Source organism: Magnolia sinica, chromosome 8, assembly GCF_029962835.1.
Source record: "Magnolia sinica isolate HGM2019 chromosome 8, MsV1, whole genome shotgun sequence".
Classification (NCBI taxonomy): domain Eukaryota; kingdom Viridiplantae; phylum Streptophyta; class Magnoliopsida; order Magnoliales; family Magnoliaceae; genus Magnolia; species Magnolia sinica.
The window spans coordinates 764,548-791,333 of NC_080580.1; the positions used below are offsets into that span (position 1 = coordinate 764,548).

The window sequence follows — 26,786 nt, forward strand, 5'->3', positions numbered from 1 at the left end:
AAACCTTAACCTATTCTCAATTCCCTAAACCTATAGCTTATAACCTAAACTGAAACCTAAACTAATGACCTATAACCTAAACCTAAATGTATTCTCAAATCCCTAAATCTAAGCCTACACCTAATCCTAATCTCAACTCCCTAACCTAAACCTAAACCTAAACTTAAAAACCAAAACTTAAACCCGATTCTGAACCCGAACCCAATTTCCTAAACCTAAACCTTAACCTATTCTCAATTCCCTAAACCTATAACTTATAACCTAAACCTAAGCCTAAACCTAAACCTTAACCTAAACCTAAACATGTAACCTATAACCTAAACTTAAACCTAAAACCTAAATGTATTCTCAAATCCCTAAACCTAAACCTACACTTAATCCTAATCTCAACTCCCTAACCTAAACCTAAACCTAAACTTGAAAATAAAAACCTAAACCCGATCCCGAACCCGATTTCCTAAACCTTAACCTTAACCTATTCTCAATTCCCTAAACCTATATCTTATAACTTAAACCTAAACTTTAACCTAAACCTAAACCTGTAACCTATAACCTAAATGTATTCTCAAATATCTAAACCTAAACCTACACCTAATCCTAATCTCAACTCCCTAACCTAAATCAAAACCTAAACTTGAAAACCAAAACCTAAACCCGATCCCGAACTCGAACCTGATTTTCTAAACCTAAACCTTAACCTATTCTCAATTCCCTAAACCTATTGCTTATAACCTAAACCGAAACCTAAACCTATAACCTATAACCTAAACATAAACCTAAAACCTAAATGTATTCTCAAATCCTTAAACCTAAACCTACACCTAATCCTAATCTCAACTCCCTAAACCTAAACTTGAAAACTCAAACCTAAACCCGATCCCGAACCCGAACCCGATTTTCTAAACCTAAACCTTAATGTATTCTCAAATCCCTAAACCTAAACCTACACTTAATCCTAATCTCAACTCCCTAACCTAAACCTAAACCTAAACTTGAAAACCCAAACATAAACCCGAACCCGATTTTCTAAACCTAAACCTTAAGCTTTTCTCAATTCCCTAAACCTATTTCTTATAACCTAAACCGAAACCTAAACCTAAACCTATACCTTAACCTAAACCTAAACCTAAACCTATAACTTATAACCTAAACGTAAACCTAAAACCTAAATGTATTCTCAAATCCCTAAACCTAAACGTACACCTAATCCTAATCTCAACTCCCTAACCTAAACCTAAACCTAAACTTGAAAACCAAAACCTAAACCCGATCCTAAACCTGAACCTGATTTCTTTAACCTAAACCTTAACTTATTCTCAATTCCCTGAACCTATAGCTTATAACCTAAACCTAAGCCTAAACTTAAACCTTAACCTAAACTTAAACCTAAACCTAAACCTATAACCCATAACCTAAACCTAAACCTAAAACCTAAATGTATTCTCAAATCCCTAAATTTAAACCTACACCTAATCCTAATCTCAACTCCTTAACCTAAACCTAAACCTAAACTTGAAAACAAAAACCTAAACCCGATCCCGAACCCGAACCCTATTTCCTAAATCTAAACCTTAACCTATTCTCAATTCCCTAAACCTATTGCTTATAACCTAAATCGAAACCTGAGCCTAAGCCTAAACCTAAACCTATAACCTAAATATAAACTTAAAACCTAAATGTATTCTCAAATCCCTAAACCTAAACCTATACCTAATCCTAATCTTAACTCCCTAACCTAAACTTAAACCTAAACTTGAAAACTCAAACCTAAACCCGATCCTGAACCCGAACCCGATTTTCTAAACCTAAACTTTAATGTATTCTCAAATCCCTAAACATAAACCTACACCTAATCCTAATCTCAACTCCCTAACCTAAACCTAAACCTAAACTTGAAAACCCAAACCTAAACCCGATCCCGAACCCGAACCCGATTTCCTAAACCTAAACCTTAACCTATTCTCAATTCCCTAAACCTATTGTTTATAACCTAAACCGAAACCTCAACCTATACCATAACCTAAACCTAAACCTAAACCTATAACCTATAACCTAAACATAAACCTAAAACCTAAATGTATTCTCAAATCCCTAAACCTAAACCTAATCTCAACTCCCTAACCTAAACCTAAACCTAAACTTGAAAACTCAAACATAAACCCAGTCCCGAACCCGAACCCGATTTCCTAAACCTGAACCTTAATATATTCTCAAATCCCTAAACCTAAACCTACACCTAATCCTAATCTCAACTCCCTAACCTAAACCTAAACTTAAACTTGAAAACCAAAACCTAAACCCGATCCCGAACTCGATTTCCTAAACCTAAACATTAACCTATTCTCAATTCCCTAAACCTATAGCTTATAACCTAAACCTAAACTTAACCTAAACCTAAACATATAACCTATAACCTAAACTTAAACCTATAACCTAAATGTATTCTCAAATCCCTAAACCTAAACCTACACCTAATCCTAATCTCAACTCCCTAACCTAAACCTAAACTTAAACTTGAAAATTCAAACCTAAACTCGATCCCAAACCCGAACACGATTTCCTAAACCTAAACCTTAACCTATTCTCAATTCCCTAAACCTTAACCTATAACCTAACCTAAACCTAAACCTATTACCTGCACTTATAACCTAAACCTATAACTTAAACCTAAGCTTAAAACTTAAACCTAAACCTAAACTTAAACCTAAAATTGAATGTATTCTCAAATCCTTAAACCTAAACCTACACTTAATCTTAATCTCAATTCTCTAACCTAAACTTAAACCTAAACTTGAAAACCCAAACCTAAACCCGTTCCCGAACCCCGACCCGATTTCCTAAACCTAAACCTTAACCTTAACCCATTCTCAATTCCTTAAAGCTATAACCTATAACTAAAACCTAAACCTTAACCTAAACCTATAACATAAACCTTAACTAAAACCTATAACCTAAACCTTAACCTATAACCTATAACCTAAACTTATAACCTATAACCTAAAACCTAATCCTAATCCTAAACCTAAACCTAAAACATAAAACCTAAACCTAAACCTTAAACCTAAATATATTCTCAAATCCTTAAACCTAGACCTACACCTAATCCTAATCTCAACGCCCTAACCTAAACCTATACCTAAACTTGAAAACCCAAACCTAAACCCGATCCCGAACCCAAACCCAATTGCAGTAATAATGTAGCCCAATCACATGGCAAGAAACAAGAATGTATCCCTTTTAACACATGCTCCTTTTTACAAAGCTTTAATTTTTGTTGTTGTTTCTGTTAACTTGAATTGTAGCCAAATCACATGGCAACAAACAAGAATGTATCCCTTTTAACACATGCCCCTTTTTACAGAGCTTTAATTTTTGTTGTTGTTTCTATTAACTGGAATTGAAACACTTTCTTGCATTAGTTTTATTTTAATGATCAATTTTATTTTAAAAAAGTGCCCACTTTTTTGGAAGAAGTTTATGCAATTCTTCATGATTCTGAATTATAATGTTTTGTTGGTTTAATAGTTTTTTTCAGATGAAAGACAAAAAGAAAATTGTTGCTGATTTTTTTCCTTTTTTATTTATAATGTTAAACTTGTATGTATTTATGCGTGGATGAATGTAATGTGGATAAGATTGTTTGTATTTGGATGGATGTGGTTTATGTTTGGATGAATGTAGTTTATATTGGATTTACGTAGTTTGGGTTTAGATGGATATGAATGTGAATATGATGAAATATATTATATAACAGGTGTATATCAGGAAAAATATGATAAAATATATTGTAACAGGTGTATATTGATACTCTCAAATTTAAAAATGTACTTTGAAGGCTCATAAGGGACAGTCCATGACAGTCCTTTTTAAGGATGGTCTGTGGCCGTCTTTTGAAGGCTCATAAGAGACGGTCCATGACAGTCCTTTTTAAGGACGATTCATGATTGTCCTTTTAAAGGACGGTCCATAGTCGTCCTTTGAAGGGCCATAAGAGACGGTCCATGACAGTCCTTTTTAAGGACAGTCCATGACCGTCCTTTTAAAGGACAGTTCATGGCCGTCCTTTAAAGGCGCATCAGAGACGGTATATGACAGTCCTTTTTAAGGACGGTCCATGACCGTCCTTTTAAAGGACAGTCGATGGCCGTCCTTTAAAGGCTCATAAGAGACGGTCCATGACCGTCCTTTTTTCGTCAATAAGAATGACGGTTTTTTACCGTCCTTTAAGTAATACGACACGTCAAAATTTGACGGTCCATGCGACGGTCCATGACTGTCCTTTTTGGTCATTTGAGACGGTTTTGGACCGTCCTTTTTTCACAGTTTTGACATAATGATATCAGTACAGTTTTTCTCTAGGATCATCATCAGGGTTAAGTACACTCCAAATGGCACTGCCCTTCTCCCAGCAGCATAGTCCAAGTGAACGTAAGAAACTTCACTATCCGCCTGGCTAATAATCTGTCAAAACCTATCCGGCACGTCGATAGCGGACCCATTTACGAGCTAGTCAAACTCAGCCTAATAATGCCCCCTACCCTCGGGCGAGTAAGGCCACACCCCTTTTCAACTGACCACGACACAATGGGAGATGCGGCCTCCTGGTATTCGGCCCTTGTGCACTCATATATCTACTCAGTCTCGACATTGGAGTCATCCTCTGATACCAAGAGGGTTTAGGGATTTTCACTCAGGTCCATCTATGGTAGCCTGATGCTAGAACAAATTTCTAGTGTCCCGTCTGACCATCCACGATATGTCTGTGGAGGCTACGATACTGATGTCGCTAGGGCGTATAATAATCATAATGCAAGATGCATGAGTGTAACGCCCTGAAATTTAAGGGTCGAGCATACCTCAGCTCCCGATTTTCAAAACATCACTTATGCAACATATGTAGTGATGAATGTATATTGTCTGTATTAGTGCATAAATCATGAAGAAGATTAAGCCAAACTGCAAACATAATCCAGGGACAGGTGACATATGCAAGCGGAAGACTGAAGAATATATATATATATATATATAAATATATAAATATATATATATGTCCTCGCCCATTTGCTCTGCCAGGTCATAATTACAAGTGTTTGCTTCAAAATACAAGTATCAAAATGAAATAAACCCCTACAACAATAACCCTGAATCCCCGTAGCTCAGGACACGGCTCACATGAACCAGCCTGAGAACTGCATAAAGGAAAACGCCTCCTCGTCATCCTCATACTCCTGCTATACCTCGTGGGTCGCATCATCATCTGCATCTAAGACAGAGTCTGGTTGGTGTTTAAACACCATCCCAGAACGTGGGAGTGAGTGATCAACTTAGTGGAACTATACAGTAAAAGTTAACATGTTATCAATTGAATCCTAGATACAAAGTTTCTAAGTACTCCCAAGAGCAACTGGGTTTAGCGTTGAATCTTAGATTTCAGGGTAACATAGTGCTAACGATTCTACAGGTTTTGGGTCTTACAGATCGTATTTAACGTGGTTGGTGCTAATTTTCACAAGTAATCGAGTTTAGCGCTAGTTAATTCACATTTAATTTCTAAAGGATTGAGTCATAAGAGAATTCTAGTTGAGGTGGTGCTCAGTCTTTGTGCAGAATTTTTCAGGATGTTGCAATGAGTCATACAATCCAGTCATACAGAAATTCGGCGCATACCGTGTACTCATGTGAGACAATCTCTGCCTATTAGGGAGTCTCATAATCATCATGCTCAATGACATGCAATGGTCAACCACCTCTCATAATAAACATGCAGATGATGCGTATGGGCATGTATCATGATGCTATGCTGTCACATACTCATAATCGGCCTCGACAATTGGAATCGGTGAGAATGGGCCTAACAAGGCCTAAGGGAAGGTCACAATGTGGACATTCAACCATCATTGCCCCTCAATGTAGACATTTAACCAACATTGCTCCCAAGGAGTGGCCCACATAAACATCAATACATACATCATGGCGAAATCACACATCACATCGGTCCTCATATACATCGCATTGGGCCTCACTCATGGGCCACATATACATCACATTGGGTTGTATCATATGGGCTTTACACATCGCAATGGGCCTCGACACATGGGCCATGAATACACCACATCAGGCTTCACAACCCATGGGCTTCAAATACAGAATAGGTGGGCCCTACACATGGGCATCAAATACATCATAACGAGTCATAACCCATGGTCATAAAATACATCTCAATGAGCCACACCCATGGGTCTCAAATACATCACATTGGGCCTCACCCATGGGCCTCGAATACATTGCAAGTGGCCTCAAATCTATTTCACAGGTAAGCCACATACCTGAGCCTAATACACATCACTATGGGCCACATCACATGGGCTAAAAATACATCACATTGAGCCTCATCATATGGGCCGAAAATATATCTCAATGGGCCTTGCCCATAGGCCACGAATACATGTCTACACCAATTATGATAAGTCTTATACTACAACCACTTCACACGTCACATAGTTAATGGCTCATATTTGGTGTCGCATGGTTAAGGGCCAAGAGCCACATTTCATCGTACCATTTACGGTTTAGAGATCACAATGTATAGAATCCAGGACCTTGATAGCATTAGCTTGGGTCATATAATCCTACATCACATTCGGTTTAGTGTACAACTTAGTTATATGTGATTCAAGTGGCGGTATCTATATCGATAAGCACAAACCTACGTTGTTAAATGGTCACAAATGCCACTTGATTTCATATAGTTAGGTGGCCTTATACGTATTTCACATTTCTACAATTAGATAACTACATATACTACACATACTCCACCATTGCCTATGATTAGGTGGCTACACATACATCAAATACCTACATGATTAATGGACCAAACAGGTATATCACACCCTCACACCACTAGAGTGTACATATTTGTTATAATTAAACATGTTTAAGGGTTTAAACACAAGTCACATGATCCTATTACTTATGGTCGTACTCTAACCAAAGTGTCAAGTGATCAAGGGTTGTCCACAATCAGCCCATTTAAGGGATTAATCATCATTACTTCAAAAATTACAATACCAGTTCGTCATATGTTCAACACATGGAGATTACAAACTCTTGTCGAAAAGACCCAATGGTTGGCCCAAACAAGGCTACCATTGATGGGCCCACATGACGTCCACTCAAAACGGGCCTTAACATTCTTGGGCCCACACATCAATAGAATTTACAATGAGTTCTATGTGGTGGAGCTCATGGGGCTTTCGCATGAGGTTAAGTCGTGTGTGATCCACTTAAGACTTAGGTCTACTTTGATTCTAATCCAAATCCTAAAATGATATGAGGAAGTGGATGGTCCGCATGGATTAAATAGATACACCATGGTGGCCTTAGGTTGGATTCAATAGTTAAGTCCTTATTCTCACAGCCTTGTATTATATGGTCCAATTCAGGTTAGATTGACTGATCTTTGGGACAATGCCCTAGAGGGGACCCGGTACATGGCCTAGATGGGTTGAATATCTAATACATCATCAGGATGGCCCATAACAAATTTTCAAGGATGAGAGTTCAATTTGCATTATTTCAGGCTGTACGACTATCTAATCATTGGATGGGCCTGAGTCTTGGTAACATATCGTCAAAAGAGTTATAAAATCGATGAATGACGAGGATCTTAAATATATGTCATGTCATAACCATGGTGGATTAAGTGGCTTAACACCTACATCAAAGTGGGCCATACCACACACAAGTTGAGAGATTTACCCTCCATTAAATATTCATAATCATCTATTGGGCCCACAAAGATGTGGTTCATAAATCCAGCCCATCCATTATGTGTATCTCACTTGGTTGAGGGGTTAAACCAAGTTTCAGATACAACCAAATTTCAAGTGGACCTAACAAGTGATTTTATATGCTCGAGCTTCGAGTTGTAGGAACAGTTTAAGAAGATCAAAGTTACATGGGTCCTAAAGTGATGTATTTATTATACCTATACCGTTCATCTATTTTATTTTATTTTATTTTATTTTTTTTAGAGATCATTTTAGAAAATGATCCAAAAATGAATCATAACCAAAGATTATCTGAATCTCACTTCAATTAGCAGTTAGGATAATGATTTCACCGTTAAACCATTCATTGGGCCCACCATAACATTTATTTTCCACCCAATCTATTCATAAGGTCACAAAGACCTGAATTAAAGGGAAAAATAAATTTCATATTAGTCCAAAACTTCTGACCCAAAAAGGGTTCCAATGGTAGATGTTCAATCCTTGCTCCTTTTGATTAGCATAAAAAATTACAGAAATTTGATGATGGTTAAAATGTGTTAAATCGAATATCTACTCCATCATCTGCCCAAAACATCTCAAAATAACCTCACAATGGTACGAAGAAGTTCTAGATCCACTGATCACTTTGGATCTTGTGCCACTTCAAAGGTCAATCTGATAGTTCAATATCATGGCAAGGGAAGCAGTATCCTGGTGACCCTGCCACCAAGGCGCTGTGGGGCCATTGTAATTTATGTATTTTATATTAATGCCATCCATCTGTTTTGCCAGCCATCTTCATATAATTGGATCCACAATTTTCATCTACTGAGGGCTCCACTGGAAAAGAATTTTCTCATTTGATGTTGACTGTTGGCTAGACTTGTGTTTCCTAATTGCTCCCCGTATTCATATGAATGTGGAAGGAAGTGCAAGTCTACTGAGGAAAGCAATGCGCTATCTACTCTGGTCATTGAAAAGTAAGCGAGTCTAGGTACAAAAGGGATGCCGTGTATCCTCCGCCAGCCGTGTATCCTCTGCTGTGATAACACGCACATGCACACCGTCTGTACGCACACAGCAGTGCAGGTTGGTTTCAGGCAGTCTGGCTTACAGAATTTATACACACCGTCGATAGACAGCAGTGTGGGTTGGCTTCAGGCAGCTCGGCTTCCAGAATTTTAGAGATGCGAAGGCTTTGTTTTGGTCCACTAGGAGGGATGGTTGAAATGAGTAGGCTATGGGCTATTTTGTTTTGTTTTTGTTTATGCTAATTTGGATTTATGCAATATGTATGGCCTGGTGTTTTCATGGGGCCACCCAAATGAACATAAATGTCCAACATGTTTCTTTGGCATCTTTTAGAAAAAAAAAAAAAAAACTACTTATTTGAAATAAACATATTTAGTAGAACATTTAAATAAGAGCGTTTTGTAGCAGTAGATGTCATTTTGAGAGAATATGATAACACTCCATTATAAAAGCAGTCCAGGTGGTTGTTTTGGTGGATCTCACCGTAGACTAACCATATCCTAAATGACAAAACAATGGATGGCTGCAATCTTCATGTTTAAAGACATTCGAGCCATCCATTATGCAGGATATTGGATGTGGATCGTACATCATATAGAGCCCACCTTTAATGTAGACCATCCATCGTGTAAGCTAAACCTTCAAAGTGGGTTGTCCATCATGTGAGGCCCGTCTTAGATGCAGACCATTCATTATGAAGGGCTGAGCTTTGATGTGGACCATCCATTATATAGAACCCACCTTGATGTAAGTCATTTATCATGTGGGGCCCACCATCAATGCTAATTGTCCTTTATATGGGGCCCCTCAATGTTCACTATCCATCACCCATCAAATAGATTTCACATTTGATTTGTCCTTTGTGTGGAACCTACCTTGGAAGTGGATTGTCCATAATGTGGGGCTTACTTTTGATATCTACCATCCATCGTATGGGACACGCCATCTATGCGGATCATCCATCATGTTGGGCCACTTTGGATATTGGCCGTTTATCATGCGAGACCTTGGATGTGGACCGTCCATTAGGTGGGGCCCACTTGTGGATTGTCCATCATGAGGGGTCACACATTGATGTGGGCTATTCATCATATGAAGCCCACTATGTCCATTATGTGGGCCCACTTTGATGTAGACCATTCGTTGTGTGGGGCCCCACCTTCAATATGGGTAGTTCATCATGTCGGCCCACCTTTGATGTCAATTGTCCATCATGTTGGCCCACGTTCAATGTCCATCATCCATTAAGTGGGGCCCACTTAACGTGGACGGTCATCATGTTGGGCCACACTTTGATGTGGACCATCCATCATATGGGGCCCACCTTCGATTTGAACCATGCATTATGTGGGCCCACCTTGATGTGGACCGTTCATCATGTAAAGCCATACCTTCAATATGGGCCGTTCATCATGTGAGTCCACCTTTGATCTCCACCATCCATCATGTGGGGCCCGCTTAATGTGTTTAGTCTATCATTTCGGGCCGCATTTTGAAGTGGGCCATCCATCATGTAGGTCCCACCTTTGTTATTTACCACCCATCTCGTGGGACCCGCTTGATGTGAATAGTCCATCATGCGAGGCCATATTTTGTTGTGGGCCATTCATCATTTGGGGTCCAGCTTCAATGTCCACCATCTATCATGTGGGGTCCAGCTTCAATGTCCACCATCTATCATGTGGGTCCCACCTTTACTGTAGACCATCCATCATGTGGGGCTCAACCTTCAACATGGGCCATTCGTCATGTCAGCCCACCTTTGATATCAACCCTCCATCAAGTGGTCCCACATTCAACGTCCACCATCCATCACGCGGGTCCCACCTTTAATGTGACTGTGCATTATATGTGCCCACTTTGATGTAGATCATCCATCATGTGGGGCCCACCTTTAATGTGACTGTGCATTATATGTGCCCACTTTGATGTGGACCATTGATCATGTAAAGTCACATTAGTCATTAATTATGTGGGTCTATCCTAAAGAAACTGTAAAGAGAAAAGAAGATGACGAGATGAGAATTACTTAAAAAATTTAAAGACAAACTTGTCCAAAAATTAACTAAAGATATCGACTTGTATAATTCAAATGAGCTCTTAAAAACTAAGTGACGTTTTCGTCACTTATTTTTTTAAGAACTGTTTTGTTAGTTTCTATAAAATTAAATGATAAAACCAAAGGGTTATTGGACAATCTATTTTCAAAATAAAAGTTTTTTTTTTTTTTTAATGTGCCAAACAACTCTTTAATTTACACCAACGAAATTACATGCAGTGAGCTTCACGTTTTTTGGAAAAAAGAAATAAAGAAAATCTACATCGTCAGATATCTGGCCAAACATCTAAAATCTTCTCGCAAGGGTAAGAAGAACTTCCAGATCCACGGAATACTTTGGACCACACGGCACGCCACTTCGAAGGTGAATTTGACAATTCAATATGACATAGCGAAGGGAATTTCACCTGGGCGCCGTGGGGCCTACCGTGATGTATGTGTTATATATCTACACCGTCCACCTATGTTACCACCTCCTTTTAGAGCATGAACCCGAAAATGAAGCAGATCCAAAGCTCAAGTGGACCACACCACAAAAAATTGTGGGGATAAAGACAACCAACCATGATACTAATTTGTCATCCGACCTATTGATAAGGTCTCCTGACGCAGGGATGATCGTGATGAGGATAACTACTCTGAATCCACGGAGCTTCTCTGGACTCCTCACAGAGACTTCTCGAATCCACGAGGAAAGAAAGCAGAAAATAGAAATAAATTCTAATAAATTCGAAATTGATTAATTGATAAATAAAAACGAGTTCACAACCCTTTAAATAGGGGTACCAAGCAATGGGAAAGAAATCAGAATCAAACTACAACTCAAACTCCTAGAATCCGCGACTTACTATAAAACTTACTATTTATAGACGAACGTGATGTCTACTAGTGTGCAAGGTTTTCGGCCAAAAATAGTAAGTGTCCTATTTGGCTTCATCAAACCGTTCTCCTAATTATTCTAAGCTCTTTTCACGCCGGGCGCAACTCCTAAAGCCCGACGGATGAAGAGTTATAATCAAACTAAAACTTACTATTTATAGTAAAAACGAAATTAAAACAGGAAAACGACCGTCGATCCAGGGGTTTTTCGCAATTCCGGGCTGCGCAACCCAGCACAGCTGGGTTGGTTGGCTTAAGTAGCTCGTTCTACCCCAAAATCATATATTTTACGTCTAGTAACTCATTCCGGATTGCAAGATACGCCCGATTTAAGGTTCGATGGTCTGGATCACTTCTGTCGTCGACCAGGCCTTTTCTGATCCATCTTGGCCATGTAACTGTCCGCGACCCGCTCTACATCATCTCCCAAACCTAGATAAAGGGAAAACACAAATATCCGCTTCATTCAAAACTTTTGTGCCCTCAAGAACTTTTTAATGGTGACGTTCAATCACCAATATTTCCAATGATGTGGTCCACTTGAGCTTTGGATCTACTCCATCTTTTTGGGCTCATATCCTAAAATAAGCTTGCAAAATGGATGAATGGTATATATATAACATACATACATCAAGATGGCCCCACAGCACCTAGGGCACTAGGCAATCCACTTAAAACAACAAGGAACACACCAATACAAAGCACAGGGTAAGAAAAAAAAAAAAAAACCAAAAACGTCACAAACAGTTAATCGACAACCTGCTATGCATCTTAAGCACCAGTGCACCACCAAAATTAGACTACAGGTCACTCATAACTACACCAAAGTTCAATCCAATTAGAGGTCAAAATAACATACAATGGACGAAAATGAGCAAGGCGCGTGGCGTTGGGTTGGCTCACCCATATTCAAAATATTGATTTTTCCTGGCCCAGGCTTGGCCCATTGCTAGCCCTAATCATTCCATATATTCAACACTAATATCTACATCCTACTAATAAAATATTCAACTATTTTGTTTCATTGTTTTTTTTTTTCCTTAAAAAAAACAAATTATTTAAGTCACAAATTGTACAATTGGATGTCCAGATCAATATTTTTGCAGTGAGACTGATGCAACCATATAATAGACTGGATTGAAAAGCCCAAACAAGAAAACTGATGGCCTGTTTAAATCAACCACATATTCGGCTCCTCCTTCCTTAGATCTGAGGGCAAAGATGGCAGTCGCTGGTAATGGCCTGAATCCAAATGCACATATATAGCAGGCCCCACCTCAATCTTACCCCATCTTCATCCTATATGGAAAGAAGTCAAGTCTATGGAGAATAGCCCGTGGAACAATTGACGCGATCCAAATGTTTTCCCTGCTTTGGTGGTAAAATGGTTCAAATCGAACTTTGATGGGGTTAGTCGATTAGCATGGGAAATTGAAGTTTGATGGATGGAATTCTGTAATAAATATTTGCTGTTACAATATGTTGGATCAACTATTTGCACTGTCATATCTACCCCAGACATCTTAAAATATCCTCACCATGGTAGGAAGGTACGAAGAATTTCTTAATCACTGCATGCTACGGAATCTACACCACTCAAAAAGGTGGACCGGACATTTCAATATTACACCAAGGATCACACCAATCCAAAGCATGAGCCATGAATAAGGCCAAAACATAGTATTAAAGTAATTATAGTGAATTGATAATCTGATTGTTTCGGGATATCATCAGTGGGCCATGTGGCCAATAGATTAATTGCTTAGTGACACATGTTACACATGCAACTCTTAAGAGGATTTTAGATATAATCCAACAATTCACCTTGGATTTGAAACCCTCTCTGAGGGAATTTGAAATCCCCATTTACTTTATGATGCCAAACATATAAGGGGATTTGAAATCCCCTGAAAGCCTCCATATCCATGGTGCCAAACGACCCCTTATGGAAGATGAGTTTGTCATGCCCTCGCCCTGGTGGTGGCATAGAAATACCCGGGCAGCTCAATGCCTCTCACGAAACTGCCCTGATTTTGCTAACCTTCCTTCAAGATTAAGCATGTGATAATAGTCCGGCACTGCACATGTATCATAAACAAGTTTTATGTAGACCAGTCTGATTTTGGTAAAGTGCACACATAGAGTAATTGAACATGATGAATGGCTTGGATCACCTGCAAGTGTTACATAACAGGGGTCCTTGTTGATCCAGACTATCCAATTCGTGGGTCCTGTTGTAGATGGGCCATAATCCAAAAGGTGCACTATTCATCACTCTTCCCTTTGTCAGTTCTTCTCTGGCATTTGTTCTTCTGATTGAATGGGTCCCACAAAATTATTTTGCAGAAAAGCATCGTGACATGGCTGTAAGGTTTCCATGTTCTCTCCCTGTGGACATAGATTCAGTGGATCTAGGACGGGGGAGGCAACTGTGATGTATATGTTTTATACCCCATATTGTCCATTCATTTTTCCAGCTCATTTTAAGAGCATGAACTAAAAATGAAGCAGATCCAAATTTCAGATGGACCACACCACAAGAAATAGTAGTGATTGAACACTCATCATTTAAAAGTTTCTTAGGCCCATCACAATGTTTGTTTGCATCCAACCTGTTAATAAGGTCTCACTAACCTAAATGAAGGGAACACATAAATCTCAGCTTGATCTAAAACTTGTGTGGCCTATAAAGTTTCTAATTGTGGGCATCAATCAACACTGTTTCTGTGGCGTGCTCCACCTGAGATGTGGATCTGCTTTATTATCAGGCTCATTTCCATAAAATAAGCTGGCAAAACAGATGGATGTTGTGGATATAAAACACATACATCATGGTTGGCCCCACAATCAAAGATCCACCCAGCTCTGTGGCCTTGAAAAGCCGAGATCATTTTGCTCTGCAAGGGTAAAACACCATCTCTGTTTGGTAAGCACCTAAAAATGAGTTTATCTCATTTTAGTCACCAGGAATTAGGCGTTGGATTTGTTGATCCTAGATGATGATTTCAGACTTATAATATAAAGTTGGGAGTTGGTACTCCAACAGCTAAACTAGTTCCTTAAGATTAAAATATCATTTTAGAACTTTTGCAAAAAATATATTAGTGACTAAACATTTTTCTAACCCAATAGTATTCTAATTATAATAAGATCATGACTTTTTCTTATTAAATTCATGATACAATCACCCTTTGTCCAATACAAGATAAAACAAAGAAAAAGAAACAGGTCTTTTCATACAATCAATATCAATACAAGCACACTCTTATGCCAAATCTAATTATATTTAGAGCTTGTTTAGAAATTTATTAAACAAATTTTATTTTGAAATCTTTCTCAGCATAACTACCAATAATAATTTAGTAATGACTAAGGTAAGAAGAACCTTCATCTAATATTTGCTACCTAACTTGTTTGTCTCGGTGAATCCCGACCCCAAGATACAAGTCCTTGATTGCATGCATTTCTGCAACAACATCTTTCATCCACATTCGTTCTCTTGGAGATTCCGCAGAGCACAAAACACCAATTTTGACCATTGAAAGCAAGCAATCATGCATTCTATTTCTTCTACCCAGATGATTTTCATTGTGTTGAATAACTTCAGCTTCTTCCATGAGCAATTGTGGATCAACAATCTCCATTACTTGTTCAGGCAAAGCCAACTTAGCAAAATGATGAAGGCTTAGATTGTCCTTAAACATATCATCAGTTGGCCCCTTTCCAATGATCATCTCCAATAGAAGGATTCTATAGCTGTAAACATCTCCTTGTGTAGATGCTTTACTGCCCATTGCATACTCTGTAATTTATACATCTTATATTGAAATGTAAGTGACCATTTAAATATAAATAATATCAAAGGTTGAATTTGGAGATAGACGAGAAAGGGAATATTCTATTTAAACAAGTAATTGGTCTAAGTATTCAAAATTCTAACATCAATAGTGTGCTATGAACTCATAAGTTCTTGCAAAAATGTTCTACATTTAACAAAATTGTACTACTCAAATGAAAGAACTCAACACTTCCATCATCATGTGAACAGATGACTTATACTCATATTTTAACTAAAGACATTATCAAAAAATAATTCTTTTTACCTTATTATGGTGTGATTCATGTGTAATACATATCTTAACTAAAGATGTTATCAAAAAAGAAGTCTGTACACTTTACTATGGTGTGATTCATGTGGGCTGCAAGGGACTTCTGTTTGGTACATGTAGATCTTTAAAATCAATGAGATTTTGATGCCATCAAGTTTTTGAGTCTTGCGGCATGTGGGTCCTTTAAATCTAAGGTCGTTGTTTTTCAGACCTCGATCCAGATAAAATTGAGTTTGGGTATCCATCAGGTCCTTGTACCTTTGTTTTGATTTAGGCTCAAGTCAGGTCTGAATCTGGTCTAGGTCAAGTACTTGACTGGGTCCACCCCATGGATTAGATCGCACTCATGTACCAATTTTACAAATTCATGGTGTGTAATAGGCTCCCATATGTGCTTGTAGCTTAGCAAACTCCATTCTCCATGATGTACTATGCAACCCAGGCCATATAGACCTTTCATTTGTTCAATTAGAATGCCCCATAAAAACATAGTGTAAATGATGCAGGGATGAACGTGATGAGGATAACTACTCCGAATCCACGGAGCTTCTCTGGACTCCTCATAGAGACTTCTCGAATCCATGAGGAAAGAAAGCAGAAAATAGAAATAAATTCTAATAAATTTGAAATTGATTAATTGATCAATAAAAACGAGTTCACAACCCTTTAAATAGGGGTACCAAGCAATGGGAAAGAAATCGGAATCAAACTACAACTCAAACTCTTAGAATCCGCGACTTACTATAAATAGTAAACTTACTATTTATAGACGGTCGTGATGTCTACTAGTGCGCAAGGGTTTCAGCCAAAAATAGTAAGTGTCCTATTTGGCTTCACAAACCGTTCTCCTAATTATTCTAAGCTCTTTTCACGTTGGGCGCAACTCCTAAAGCCCGACAGATGAAGAGTTATAATCAAACTAAAACTTACTATTTATAGTAAAAGCGAAATTAAAACGAGGAAACGACCATCGATTCAGGGGTTTTTCGCAATTTCGGGCTGCGCAACCCGGTGTAGCTGGGTTGGTTGGCTTCAGTAGCTCGTTCTACCCCAAAATCATATATTTTACGTCAGATAACTCATTCCGGATTGCAAGATACGCCCGATTTAAGGTTCGATGGTCCGGATCACTTCTGTCGTCGACCGGGCCTTTTCTGATCCATCTTGGCCATGTAACTGTCCGCGACCTGCTCTACATCAGTAAACATGATAGATTGGGCCCCTCCTTTTCCCGTGGGTCCCATCCAAATGGTCCTCTGTCCCTCTTTGTATCTCATACTTTCAATTAATACAAAGGTTCTGTTTATACACACACACACACACACACACACACACACACACACACACACACACACATATATATATATATATATATATAGAGAGAGAGAGAGAGAGAGAGAGAGAGAGAGAGAGAGAGAGACCTTTCATTTAGATTAGATGAAGGATTGGGCAAAAAAATGACTCTGTTTTGCAACTCAAGTGAGCCCCGAAAAAAATCAAGGGTGGGCATAACGATTAGGCCAAGGCAACACACTTGCTAGAGCCCATTAAGGAACAGGCCTCAGTCATATGTGGAGCATATAAAAACCTAAACCAATCAACAGCTGGGACCCACTATAAAAATACCATACCTATACAGTAAGAAGTTCCCTTATACGAGACCTATAAAATATGAAAATTTTGGAAGATTAGAATAGAAAATTAAACCTGACTAGTGGATTTTACATACACACCATGCTCACCCCTAGTTTGGTCACAGGTCCAGTCTCCAACAAGCAAATAGACTGGGAGTCCGGGGTACTGGTGTGTGTGTGTGTGTAGGGAACTAGATAAGATTGTTACCTGGAGCGATGTATCCAATAGATCCCTTCATTCCAACTGAGCTAGTTTGAGCAACCTCAGATAAGAACCTAGCCAGCCCAAAATCGCCCACATGAGCAGTCATGTCATCATCAAGAAGAATGTTGCTCGGCTTTAAATCTCGATGAATGATTGACGTTTCGCAGTCATTATGTAGATAATCCAGTGCAAAAGCCACATCTATGGCTATGTTTAGCCTTTGAGTAAACTTCAATTTCCTTCCCAGCTGGTCATGACCATCTCCGTGCAACTACTTCTCTAGACTTCCATTAGGCATGTACTCGTAAACTAGAGCTTTAAAATCATTTCCTTCAAAATCAATGCTTGAGCAACAAGTTATGATCTTAACAAGATTCCGATGCCTAATGTTTCTCAAGGCCTCACATTCGGCAATGAAGCTCCTCATAGCTCCTTGTCGTTGAAGGTTGAAGACTTTAATTGCTACCATAGTTCCAAGACGATCTAGAATTCCTTTAAATACAGTGCCAAAACTTCCAGTGCCGACCGAATTGGCCGAGGAGAACCCATCTGTTGCTTTAAAGAGTTCTGCATAAGATACGTTCACAAAAGAATCCTCCGCAGAAGGCACAGCAACAGGTTTCCTTCTCATCTTGCTTACCCAATAAAGAGTGGCAAAGAAGCATGATAATGAAATAAGAAACAGGACAGCACCAATTATTGAGAATTTTACTTTTGAAGCATGAGACATCCCTTGTTTCTTGGAAGCTTGGCTAAAGCATGGAGGCAAATTGTAATTCTTGAATACCCCCACAAAGCTTACTATTTCCAAGTACTGAAACTTGACTGGCATTTCTGAAGACCCCTTGTTTTGGTAATTCACCCTCGAAATTATTGAAAGACAGATTTAGATACTGCAGAAAAATAAGCTTCTCTAGATATTTTGGAATCTCTCCAGACAAGTTGTTGCGTGAAAGATCCAGGGATCGAAGGCCTCTTAGACTACTAAATGATGAAGGAATTGATCCTTGAAAGAAGTTCCCATCCAACTGGAGATACTCTAGGCTGAGACAATTGCCTAGTGAGCTTGGAATTTCGCCTGACAACACTACAACAAAAAGCGGTAAAAAAGGCATTTGCGCTGCACGTTTATCGGCGCTAACGAAGACCTAACGATGGATATTAAAAAAAATAAAAACTCTCTCACATCTCTCTCTCTCTCTCTCTCTCTCTCTCTCTCTCTCTCTCTCTCTCTCTCTCTCTCGCTCTCGTACCATATTAAAAAAAAAAAAAAAACTCTCTCACCTCTCTCTCTCTCTCTCTCTCTCTCTCTCTCTCTGCAACTCCACGACTCTCTCCTTCTCTCTCCTCTTTCTCTCTCACGGCTGCTTTGGGATCTCTCCGTAGTATCTAGATCTGCTACTCTCTTGTTTCCTAGGGTTTTGGATCTGTTTTCTGCACTCTGCTGCAGTTCGGTCTTCTGCTGTTGGTGAATCTCAAATTCTCAGGTATGATCTATTTTAGAATACTTGATTAGGAATATGTTTTGTTAAATACAAATCCCTAATTAGGGATTTGCGTTGTAGAATCCATTTTTAGGGATTTGCATTGTCGAATCCATTTTTAGGGATTTGCATGGTCGAATCCCTAATTTAGAAGTGCTTATTACATCTGCAGATTCTCGAATCAGGGTTGTTGATGGTGTTGATCTGATTCACAAGTTCAAAGGTATTAGCTAAAACCTTTATATATATATATATATATATATATATATATGTATATATATATATATATATTGTTCTGTCAGAAATCAGGTCGGGCGGATGGATATGATTTTGGTTTCCTTCATATAAAGGTGGTAACTGTTGAGTTATACAATCCCTTTATTGTTCCCTGTTTTCCTAACAACCATGAAAAGGCTATGTGGTTCAAAATGCAATGAGAAATGTTATGTCTACTTGTAAGAGTAGGGTTGTGAATTCTTATCTCCTAGAAAGATTCAAGTTGTTCATATGGTGTGCCCCACTGGGGATATGTGGCTTGACCTGAAAATCAGGCTGCTCGGGTAAATCAAGTCTACCGCACATGCATGACCAAAAAAAGAATAAATAAAAAAGGCATGGACTATACCAGGCTGGCCTTTTGGGCCACATTATATCCACATTGGTGCCCACCTGATGTACTGTGCATTGACTGTATCACAATAGCACATGTGGGCAGTGTGGGGTTCAAAAAGAGAGTAGCCATAGCAGGGATGAAATCTATTTTCTGTTTCAGCTGTCTTTTATTTATTACACGTGTTCTTTGTTTTCATGTTACAAATGAGGTATAAACTTACTTGAAAGATTTCTTGTAGTTGATTATTATAATAAAGATTTCTTGTAGTTGATTATTATAATAATAATGTTACAAATTATTTTTGACCTATCAAGTCTTATAATAAAGATTTCCTGTAGTTGATTATTATAATTCTGTAATTAACTGTTGAAGGACGGTTGCTAGCACAGCAGGCATTATCTCAAATATACAGCTGTTATGGCTATTTAAAAAAAAAAAAAAAAAAAAAATATCTGTCTAGGGAATTTTTCTTTGGAGAAGTAAAATGTCAATAGCATTTCCATTTCAAAATCCAAGTGTTCTACATTAAAGAAATATGCTTGGAATTTTTTTTCTCCTCAAAGGATGTTTTTAATATGGCAAGTATGTCTTACTGAAAGTCAAATGGTAGTAGATATGTGCACTGTTTGATTTACAAGGAGAACGCTTTTGTAACATTATTATTATTATTTATTTTTCTTACTGAATGCAGGATCAGTATATACTGGGGTGGATTTTTGTATAAGGCTATGCGGTGTCTCAGTTATTAGAAGGTAGACTGTCATAGTTTGTTGCGAGTTCTATTATCAGTATTATTTCCACCTTTTAAGTACTGAACACGAAGAACATCTTATTTATGCAATCACTGTCAAGTGCAATGTCACATACAGGAGCTCATTTATGCTTTTTTCACTGTTTCCTTCTGCAGCTGCTGCAGTTCTTGTAAATGTTTTAGCAGTTGTCGCCATCTTAGTTGCATATCAGTGGCTCCTGTATGTGACAAGTGCAATGTCAGGCCTGCCGACCAATTCTCTGAACAAATTAGTCAGTTGTCACCATCTTAGTTGAAAATTGTTCTCTGTACTCCTCTAAAGTTTAACTCATCTAATACCTTAATTTCAATCATTTTCCGTTATGCTTTGCCATTTTGGAGGAACTGACAAGATGTCAGTGATTGAAAATGTTGCTTGAGGACTTAACCTCTTCAAAGTAGGCATCTCCCATTTATTCCCATGTTATCAAAGAACTGAGTTCAAAGGTTGAATAAATGGAATTTATTTTTTTTGGTTACTTCACCCTCTTTAAAATTTCCAAGTATCTCATCATCATCTAAACTTTATCCCAATTAATTGGGGTCAGCTAGAAGTTAAAATTTCCAAATGTCTACTATGTTGAAAAGATTGTATGGCTGGTGCATTGGTGGTTTTTTCGATTTATGCCTATTATGTCGTGCATGGTTCTTCTGATGTAGCCTGTGGTTAGTGCTTGGAATTGTGAATATCAAACACGTGAGGTTATGAGAGTCTTTTGTCGGAGATGACATCGACAAACTAAATTTTAACGTCATATTCCTTCAGGCTTTTCATATTCCATAAGATAATCAGTTTTTAATTGTTAGATAATCAGTTACGAATCTTTCTTCCTCATATATAATGCATGTGCATGGATCAGATTCTGATTGAGCAAATCTTATACGATCATCTCGAAAAAATTTTGTTTGTCATATGTTATTTTACATAGCTTGGTTGTAATAGAAGAGCCAGTGATGTTACTTGCAACATGAGCAATATCTAACCTTGGGTGTTCTCACAAATTTTGAGATGGGGCGTCAAGTGTCAACGTTTCCTAATTTGCAGTGTTGATTTGAATGTAAAAAAAAATAGAAAACTGCAATTTATGCAAGTAAAGAGAATCCTTAAAGCTTCACATTGACTTAAAAAAGGACTGTCAACTGATTAACATCCTTTTAGCGGGTATGCTACAATTCTCTATTTGTTGTTCTGTCATTTTTGGTGCTTAATGGAGAGCAAAACTGAAAGTTGTTGTCCATATGTTAAATTTCCAAACAAATTTCCAAGTTCTATGTTAGTATCTTCTAGAATTTCAGCTGTAGATTTTTTTCCTCTTTTTAGATGAAATTCAACATGATCTTCCAAATTGCATATCTTTGATTCTTAGAACCAATACAAGCAATCTCTTCCTATATAGCTCTACAAAGTAAGTCAGCGGGTTTCTCTCCATTTGTTTGCCAGGTATTATTCATCAATCTCTTCCATAAATAATTGATCTTGCTTAATTTATATTTTTGTCGCTTCATTTATGTGTTTTCCTAGAGAGTAGAGGCCGAACTTGTAACTCCTCAGAACCCGCTCTGCCGTAAGATATTACGGTGTATGACGGTTCCCAGCAGGTTAAGTTGCAAGTTATTATATAGAGTTGGTTGGATGTCTTTTATTTTTGTAAAAGTTGTTAATAGTTAGTTGGATGATGAATGATACTTGTGATTGTGAATGACAATAAACAACTTATTATATATGGAGCCCCAACATGCCCACAATTTTTGACCTTTACGCTGACTTGCAATTGAATTCGACGTCCCAGATGGATCGGTCAATGGGTAGCTTTCGAAAGGAGGGTAGTTATAACCCACCAAATTTTTTTGATTAAATGGGTGTGAATTTTGGGCCATGACATATCCACGCTGCAATCTAGTGATAGGGACATCTAGATCGATGGATATGCTAATTCAACGGTAGAGATTGTGAAAAATCCTATTTTAGTGTGCACGTATTAGTTCATACGCACTATTTTTTGGCATTTTATACTTTGACATTTTACACTGCATGACTCGCAAGTCGCATGGTCATACGTGTGAGTGGTAGAGAAATGATCATCTACAGGCAAAGGTACCGCAACTTGTTGTACCGTATGTATGTTCTTCCTTACTTCAAATGATGCTTCTGACATCAGTATGTATGTTCTTCCTTACTTCAAATGATGCTTCTGACATCAGCTAATTTTATTTTTTATTTTGGCGATTTTCACTGTTGTATCTTCTTCTTTGAATTCTTTTATAACAGTTAGCATGTTGGCAAATAGTTCTTTGTGGCATTGACAAAAGTCACGTCTCTATATGTTTTGTGCTTACTCTATGTTATTTGACTATTCAGGTATTATCTCAATTGTATTTTGAAAGTTTTGAGTTTGTTGTTTATTTCATGCAGGAACCTGCATCAGAGATACAAGACAAGATTTTATTTATTATTAATAATATTTCAGCTTCAAATATGGATGGGAAAGCAAAAGAATTTACTGATGTCCTGAAAGAGTAGTACTATCCATGGTTTGCTCAGTATATGGTGATGAAAAGGTGAGAAAAATCTTATGAATAACCTTTAGTTTCATCAGGTGATTTTTACTTTACTGGGACATTATATTTGACAGAGCAAGCATTGAGCCAAATTTTCATGAGCTGTACTTGGAAGTTCTTGGAGAAAGTTAATTCAAGATTGCTGAATAAGGAGATTGTCAAAGCTACTTATGAGAATTGCAAGGTGCCTTCGCAAAACTTTTTTGTTAACCCTGGTTGTCATTGTCATCACTCATATTTTCCAATCTCCCATAGACACGGACGAATGAGGTCCAGCTAGAGCTTCTACAAGGGACCTTCAAGTGCCTGGAATGCAGTTTTGTCATCAGGAATGTCGAATAACAATTCAAATACACTAAGGTGCGTTTGACTCCATTCCTCGAAAATTGCATTTTACCGATTTCTACCCTTCAATATGTTAGGATGAGATGTTTTATTGTGATTTGCACTTTATACATTGGGACTGCTGTTCTTGCAACTGCCATGTACATTGTCCACAGTTTTAAAGGTTTGATTTGAATTGCCAGTAATATATTAATGTTCAAATGTTTGCCAAGCCCACAAACATGCATAAGGCAAGGGCTGCACCTAATCAGCTCGGTCTCCCATTACCTTTAATAACCTCATGATGGTATATCGTATGGTACAGCATTCTTACCGTGCATTGTGCATTGTGCATTCCTATCGTATGGTTGGTGCTCTGTGGGCCCCACCATGATATATGGAATTTGAGCTGCTTCTGGTGTCTGGATCTTATGCAGGGCTTGAATTCTGGGTTTTGGAGGTTTTAGGGTATCTGCCTTAGCAGCTGCGGCATGGGGAAATCTCCAGGAAAATGGATCAAGACGGTTCTGTTCAGGAAGAAATCTTCCAGATCTGGAGCATTGAAAGGAAGAGAGGCTTTGGTGTGTTTTATCTGCCTTGGCATCACAAACGACTGTACACAAACTTCTACATATAGCCAATCCTTTTCTGCCTAAGTGTCATATGTGTATAACATCTGATCTGGTCAAAAGGTTTGATGGACTATAGTGATCATCATAGATAAAAATCGGACTTATCCACTCATTGGGTGGGTCACCAGTACATCGATGATGATCATGGTATGGCCCAAACAGATGAAATGTTCAATGCACGTTATGTGAAAATTCATAAAAACTGCATATTCATGTGATCATAAGATATCCAAATGGGTATTTCTTTTTTGGAATAAACTGCCTGAATACAATCTGTTGTGGATTAATTTACAAGCATTTTCCTTCAAAATATATGAATTTTTATTAAAATTATAAAAGCATTAAAAAAGTAGAATCCCAGGTAAAGCTGGTCATACTTGATCATTCCTGTCCTTGATTAAATTTCTTAAGGTTCCGTACATTTGTATCTTGTCAAGATCATTCACTATTTTAAAACATGCATACTGTTTTTGGACATGCATAGACCCATATTGGTTGATGATATTTGGCATCTGCGAAGAATTTCATATGAAACTTCTCCTGGTATTGATGTGCCAGTTTGTCCCCAACTTGGGTAAAGGAGGGAGGTTGATGTTAAATAGGCAGCTTATTTTTGGACTTGTGCCAAGTAATCATGAGAATTCTCATTTTGAATCTCGATTGGTGAAGCAAGATTCGTAAAGCCAAAGTCCAAATAGCAAGGCAAGACTGATGATGATGATGAAATGGTTTTATTGAAATGGTTTTGTAACGTTTCATCATTACTGCCAAATCTCAATTAGGGCAATGGTACAAGGGATGTACGGGAGCTCTTCCAGTTGGAAAAAGAGTAGAGATTATCTTAGTTGCAGGTTCCTTCTACTATTTGTTGCTCATGCTTTGAACTTGTGCTATGGACTTGTTTTCTGGCTCCTGCTTCTTCGCCATTTATACTTGCTAATATTTGAGATAGATGCTGCTTCGCTTCTGCACGTGAATCTGTTAGCGCTTCCTTTCTTTCTTCATGAAACTATAGGCCATGTCTAACTTTGTTTTTTGGAGTTCTAAGTGTATATTTCTCCTCAAAATTGCAGGGCTAAGGATTATACTGCAGTAGAACAACCTGTGGAAGCATTCATGAATATCCTTTTCTCATCTGGAACTACAGGTAACTTGAAACCTTTTAACTGAAACATCTCAAAGATCTTGATGCTTCATCTTGCATATTTCATGCAAATCACTGGTATTAAAGACCATTACAGGATTTTTCAAAGGTAGTGACAGCTCATCTTTTTGAAATAGACGCACATCTCCACCTGCACCTGAATATTTTGCTACTTTGCTACTTTGCTTCAAGCTTCATGCCACTATAAATCAACCAGTGAGCCCCACTTGTACAAGCTATGACTGGAGGATCATATAATGCCCCTTTAGTTCATTAAGTGCACTTACATGTAAGTTGGATTTGGACCATTGGTCCTAATTGTCTGCGTTCATTCTTTTACTGATATATTTCTTTTATACAAATGTGTACTTTGTCTAATTTCTACAAGTGAGGGGAAGTGATTATTTATAATTCATTTGACCCATTGTGGGCAATGACACTAGGTCAGGCCAGTTGCATGGCTTTCCTTGGTCTTGTATCCTGTGGGAAGAGTTGTCACTTTTCTCTCAATGGGGATGCTGAAGATGCTAGGTTTGAAAGGTATAAGGTTTCTGTTTTCTATGATTTTCCTTACTCAGTTTCTGTTTTCCCCCAAATTTCTATAGATTTTGGTTTTGATCATTTTGCATGTTCCAGACTGTTAATCTGATGTGGACATGAATGGGGTTTTTTCTTGCATATCCCTAATAAGATTGTTTTCCCCCAAATTTCCATTATTGTTATTATTATTATTTTAAAGGAGTAAAGGTGATTTAGAGACCTTACTAATCCAATCCTCAATTACAAAGATACTAAGTTGTATGATAACAAGCGTATGCCACATTGGAATTTAGATATATTTAGTCCTCTACCAGCTGTGGAAATTTTGTCGACTTCTTCAATTGGTTCCTTGTTTTAGTATATCAGTTTTGATTTATCAGGAGAATTAATGGATTTCATGCGAGGAATATTGAGATTGTGGTCAATGTTTTGTGCCTAGTTGATTTATCAGGAGAATTAATGGATTTCCTTGTTTTAGTATATCAGTTTTGATTTTCTAGAAAGTTGAATGCTGCATACAAGTCATGCAGGTGCTTCTCCCATCTTGTTGATTGATCTTGCAATAGTCTTTCTAATCAGGACATGCTCTTCTATTTGTCAACTTCTCCCATCCAGAGATGCTTTTGTTTATTTCCACTGACTCATATCAATTTGATCTGTGATACATGGAACTTCTTCATTGGAGCCACATAGCATATACTTCGCGATGTTGTACTAGATACCTGGATACATGCACAATGGCACCCTGTGAAATTGGTTTTTGATGCAGTGCTTTCACAAAGCCAAAGTAATATATTGTTCCTTGAAAGTAGTACTTGAAACAAACAGAACAATATTTCAGGGGGTTCACCTGTCTAGTCCTTATTTCCCACATCACAACACAATTTCATTACTGGTTGATCTGTTTTATTTGTATTGCATCATTTGCATCATTTTTATGTTTCAAATATTTAAAAAATATAGGTTTCGATTGAATTATATATAATAATAATAATTACTGGCATGCTAGT

The 26,786-nt window shown here is 37.9% G+C and overlaps 2 protein-coding genes and 1 long non-coding RNA gene across 3 annotated transcripts; 1 reads left to right on the forward strand and 2 right to left on the reverse strand.

The window, feature by feature from the left end:
- Positions 1-14,884: 14,884 nt before the first annotated feature.
- On the reverse strand, positions 14,885-17,956 carry LOC131252524 (receptor kinase-like protein Xa21). Its single transcript, XM_058253106.1, has 2 exons — positions 17,694-17,956; positions 14,885-15,544 (listed from the first exon to the last, which is right to left on the reverse strand). Exons 1-2 carry the CDS (start codon positions 17,794-17,796, stop codon positions 15,144-15,146), a joined length of 504 nt encoding a protein of 167 aa, XP_058109089.1. The 5' UTR covers positions 17,797-17,956; the 3' UTR covers positions 14,885-15,143.
- Positions 17,957-17,961: 5 nt separating this feature from the next.
- Positions 17,962-20,734, reverse strand: LOC131253743 (probable LRR receptor-like serine/threonine-protein kinase At3g47570). The gene is made up of 2 exons (XM_058254881.1): positions 20,655-20,734; positions 17,962-18,553 (listed from the first exon to the last, which is right to left on the reverse strand). Exons 1-2 carry the CDS (start codon positions 20,732-20,734, stop codon positions 17,962-17,964), a joined length of 672 nt encoding a protein of 223 aa, XP_058110864.1.
- A 2,163-nt stretch (positions 20,735-22,897) lies between these two features.
- On the forward strand, positions 22,898-23,497 carry LOC131252527 (uncharacterized). The gene is made up of 3 exons (XR_009174514.1): positions 22,898-23,136; positions 23,211-23,320; positions 23,392-23,497. It is a non-coding gene; the product is annotated as an uncharacterized LOC131252527 (long non-coding RNA).
- Positions 23,498-26,786: the final 3,289 nt, after the last annotated feature.